This window comes from Eimeria maxima, genomic scaffold (assembly GCF_000499605.1).
Source record: "Eimeria maxima Weybridge genomic scaffold, Emw_scaff507, whole genome shotgun sequence".
In the NCBI taxonomy this organism is placed as follows: Eukaryota; Apicomplexa; class Conoidasida; order Eucoccidiorida; family Eimeriidae; genus Eimeria; species Eimeria maxima.
The window spans coordinates 17390-22312 of record NW_013563877.1 but is presented as its reverse complement, the minus strand read 5'-3'; the positions used below and the strand labels follow the sequence as shown (position 1 = coordinate 22312).

At 50.0% G+C, this 4923-nt stretch overlaps 1 protein-coding gene across 1 annotated transcript; it reads left to right on the top strand.

The window, feature by feature from the left end:
* Positions 1-156: 156 nt before the first annotated feature.
* EMWEY_00035760 (hypothetical protein, conserved) lies at positions 157-4350 on the top strand (the record flags this gene model as incomplete). Its single annotated transcript, XM_013478585.1, has 8 exons — positions 157-243; positions 449-478; positions 837-890; positions 1016-1078; positions 1221-1279; positions 1454-1514; positions 1739-1835; positions 2123-4350. The coding sequence occupies 8 exons, from the start codon at positions 157-159 to the stop codon at positions 4348-4350; spliced, it is 2679 nt and encodes an 892-aa protein (XP_013334039.1).
* Positions 4351-4923: the final 573 nt, after the last annotated feature.

Here is a 4923-nt window from a genome sequence, read left to right as displayed (position 1 = left end):
ATATATATATATATATATAATTGGGGTATTTTCTTCTTATATATTTATTTATTTATTTTATAATTTATTATATAAATAAATATAAATATAAATATAAATAAATAAATAAAATAAATTCTTTTTTTTTTCTTTTTTTTTTGTGCAGATTTAGAGGCAATGCATAGAGCATTGAATTTCTTTGTTGGTAATTTCTTTAGTGGTACTCCTTATGAGGCTGCTCTCCTTCCTCTTACTCATTATTGCGTAAGGGTTTAGGGTTTAGGGTTTAGGGTTTAGGGTTTTGGGTTGGTTGTAGGGTTTAGAGCAAAGGCTTGAGGGTTAGCAAGTCGCCGTTTTGGGATTATGGCTTATTGCTAGGGTTTAGGGTTTAGGGTTTAGGGTTTAGGGTTTAGGGTTTAATTGCTAGGGTTTAGGGTTTAGGGTTTTGCTGTGTGTTTATTTGCTTCAGGACTGTTTGAGGAAGACACTGCTTGACTTGGTAGGTTAGACCAGCAGCAGCAGCAGCAGCAGCAGCAGAAGCAGCAGCAGCAGCAGCAGAAGCAGTGCCAATAGCTGTTCCCTGTTACTGCAGACTACGTTGCTAAACCCTAAACCCTAAACCCTAATTTTTGTGTTGCAGAGTCCTAACATTGAGAACGCTCTCTTTGGTGGCGCAGAGATGTTAAGGAGAATTAGGAGAGCAGAGGTAAACCCTAAACCCTAATAAACCCTAATAAACCCTAAACCCTAATGAACTATTGGTACGACTCCCTATATCTCTACAGATTCAATATATCTGTATTATGAGGGTTTAGGGTTTAGGGTTTAGGGTTTAGGGTTTTGTGTTGATTGCTCAGATGCTTCTAAACCAAAGAAGTGCTGCTGCAAGGGAGGCATGTCATTATACACAAGTGCGTTAGGGTTTAGGGTTTAGGGTTTAGGGTTTGGGAACGCAGCAGCACCTTATCTAAATGCATACAGGATTCAGCTTCAGGGTTTAGGGTTTAGGGTTTAGGGTTTAGGGTTTGGTGTGCAGAAATTGACGGAATTGAAGGAGAAGCCGCAATTGACGCAGAAGGCGCAGCTTCGTGTGCAGAGGGTGAGACACGTAAACCCTAAACCCTAAACCCTAATAGCTAAATCCTAAGGGTTTTTTAGACTGGGCTGATTGTTGCTTGCGGTAGGGACAAGAGATTAGGGTTTAGGGTTTAGGGTTTAGGGTTTTGTATGTGTGTCCTCAGAACGAAGAGAAACTATCCAAGGCTATTGCCAATTTTTATGAGAAGGAAAAAGTCGTCAAGTAGGGTTTAGGGTTTAGGGTTTAGGGTTTAGCCGAGTTGCTTCTGCAGATATAAGGGGGTTTGCCCTATATTAAACCCTTGTATCCTAAACCCTAATCTAACCTAATTACCCCTAAACCCTAGACCTCAAACCCTAAACCCTAAACCCTCAGGGTTTGGTGTGTTTTCTGCAGGACGCAAGCAGAAGGGTTTCTAACAAACCGCTATATGCTGACGGCCTCTCATGTTAGCAAGGTACGATAAGGGTTCAGTGTTTAGGGTTTAGTAGGGTTTAGGGTTTAGTAGGGTTTAGGGTTTAGGGTTTGGCTATTTTTGTCTCCATCCCTCTCTTATCATAATTAATTATTGTATTTGCAGCCTTATTCAACATTATTAGGGTATAAAATAAAAAATGAGAAAAAAAATTTAGGGTTTAGGGTTTAGGGTTTAGGGTTTAGGGTTTTGGGGTGTATATGCAGTGTTTATCGATATCAGCGGATTTTTCTTCTTCTTTGTCTCCTTTTGCAATTCCTCTTTGTCGTTCTTTGGAGACAATTAAAACTATTCATTATGTTCGTAAAATATATCCTAATAAAGGTATATTCTCCTGCTGCTGCTGCTGCTGCTGCTGCTGCTGCTGCTCGTGTTGCTGCTGCTGCTGCTGTTGGTAGTGGTGCTCGTGCTGCTGCTTTTGTTGTTGTTGTTGTCGTTGCTGCTGCTGTTGCAGTTGTTTGCGCCGAGGAGATATATATGTTACAGTTGCTGCTGCTGCTGCTGCTGCTGTCTTGCTGCTGCTGGCTGCTGCTGCTGGTCTCTGCTCTTAACCTTGCTGCTGTTGCTGCTGTGTTTGCTGCTGTGTTCAGAGGAATCTGCTGCACCGTTTTCTCTTTCTGCTTCTTCTTTTGATGCAGCAGCAGAAGCAGCAGCAGCAGCAGCAGCAGCAGCAGCAGGTCAGCTACACAGGGGGGGCCCCTCATGGAGCGTGGCTAGGAGTGCCAGCGAAATAAGTAGTGACACTGCAGGAGCAGCAGGAGCAGCAGCTGCAGCAGCAGCAACACCAGCACCAGCATCTGCAGCACCAGCAGCAGGAGCACCAACAGCACCGACAGCAGCACCAGCAGCAGCACCAGCAACAACAAGTTCTCCTGGCTCCTTTAGGGCCCCCAGACATTCAGAGGGGGCCCCCCTGTTTGTTTCCTTAGAGTCATTGCCTCCTACAGCCCAGCTGCTGCCGCAGCAGCAGTTGCTGCAGCAGCAGCAGCATCTGCAGCAGCAGCAGCTGCTGCTGCAGCAGGCGCGTCGTTTACACGGATCAATTGATAGGCAAAGAAGAAGCTTTGGTAGGGCATCGTCCTCACCAGAGATGCAGCGGCTGCAGCAACTGCAGCAGCAGCAGCAACAGCAGCAACAGCAGCAGCAGCAGCAGCAGCAGCCTGGGAGTTTTAGCAGCAAAGCAAGAAGTCTTAAATCTTCTTTAATGTCAAGAATGAATTCTGTCTTAAGAAGAGGATCGAGTGCTGATCCGCTGCAGCAGCTGCAGCACCAGCAGCAGCAGCAGCAGCAGCAGCAGCACCAACTGCAGCAGCTGCAGCATGGTAGTAACAGAGCAGCAGGAACCTGGAGACATTCCTGGGGACCACACCACCAGCAGCAGCAGCTGCTGCAGCAGCAGCAGCAGCAGCGTCGATGTCTCTCTCATTCCTTAGAGGCCTTAAGCGATTTCTCGTCACCCCCAAGTGTGCAGCAGCAGCAGCTGCTGCTGCACCAGCTGCAGCAGCAGCAGCAGCAGCAGCAGCAGCAGCAGCACGATCTAAGGAAATTTAGTGAGACTACAGAATTCTCTCCGTCTGCTTCGCGCTTAAGTCGTGCTGCATCAAGATTATTTGCTGCTATAAAGAATAAGATGCCGCAGCAGCAGCAGCAGCAGCAGCAGCAGCAGCATCAACAGCAGCAGCAGCTGCAGCATCTGCAGCATCTACATCAGCTGCAGCAACGTCAGCAGCACCTTCAAAAGCAACAACTACAACAGCAGCACCTTCAGCAGCAGCACCTTCAGCACCAACAGCAGCAGCAGCAACAGCAGCAGCAACAGCAGCAGCAGCAGCTGCTGCAGCAGCAGCTACATACAGACAACCGCAGCCGCTCTTTCTGTCTGCTGCCTCGCTACCCTTCCGATGATTCTTTTATTGTCTCCTCTACCTCTCATGGCAGCAAATGGGGCCCCTCCCCTGCAGCAGATGCAGCAGGGGGCCCCCCTACCTTTTTTCCGGGGCCCCCACAAGGGGGGCCACAAGGTGGGCCCCAAGGGGGGCCCCCATCATACCTACTCCATGGGGGCCCCAGTAGCAGCCTCACTGGGGGACTCCCAGAGGGGGGCCCCCAGGGTACCCCCACCTCCTTTAGGGGCCCCTCAGCGGGGGCCCCCTCAATGAGACATTCTTCCTCTCATAGGGGCCCCTCGGGGGTACCCCATTCCCCCACAGGAGGGGGGCCCCCATCCCCTCAGGGGCCCCTTGTGGGGCCCCCCTCTAGGGGCCCCTCTCTTAGCAGCTCAGCAGCAAGCGAGTTGTCATTTAAGCAGCAGTTGCAGCCTCCTACGAGTGATACAATAGGCAAGGGGGCCCCCAGTGCCCCTATGGGGGCCCCCCAGCCTGCTGCTGTTCCTGCTGCTCCTCCTGCTTCTCCTGCTGGTCCAACTGCAGCAGCAACAGCAGCAGCTGCTGCAGCTGCAGCAGCAGCAGCAGCAGCAGGAGATACATTTGAAGACTCTATGTGGACAGCAAGGGAGGGAAGAAGTATAAATGAACCTGCTGCTGCTGCTAACAGCCCCTCAGCAGCAGCAGCAACAGCAGCAGCAGCTGCTGCAGCAGCAACAGATGCAGCAACAGCAGGACAAAGGCGGCTCCCATCGTTCTGCTTCTCTGAGCCACAGCAGCAGCAACAGCAACAGCAGCAGCAGCAGCAGCAGAGAGAATTAAGCGAGACCCCTCGTGTCTCTCCTGCTAGCAGCAGCAGCAAACGATGGGTGGGGCCCCACAGCAGCAGCACAACAACGGGGGCCCCCAAGGATATATGGGGGCCCCTTAGCTAGCTAGCGTTTTGGGGTTTAATTAGGGTTTACCCGTGCGAGGGTTTAGGGTTTAGGGTTGCTGCTGTAACGGCAACTCCCCTCTATAGACAACCCTACCCTTGCACATTAGGGTTTAGGGTTTAGGGTTTAGGACTCCCCTATGGCTGTTTCTCCAATGAGTAAATCTATAAGGAGGCCACCTAGCTAGCTAGCTAGCTAGCTGGCTATCAATGTACCTACTGAGCTAGCTAGTTAGCTAGCTAAGTATTGATTTAGCTAGCTAGCTAGCTAGCTATTGAGCTAGCAACTTATATCTAGCTAGCCATAGAGCTAGCTAGTTAGCTAGCTAACTACTAAGCTAGCTAGCTAGCTAGCTAGGTAGCTAGCTAGCCGTATGGATAGCCCTCAGGACAATGGCTAGCTAGCTAGCGGCTAATGGCTAGCAGTGTACCTGCCGCCAGCCGCTTCAACCTGAGGGGCCCCAGCTAGCTAGCTAGCTAGCCACCTAGCTAGCTAGCTAGCTAGCCAGCTAGCTAGCTAGCTCCCTTGCTAGCTAGGTCTCTAGCTAGGTACATAGATACCTGGCTATCTAGC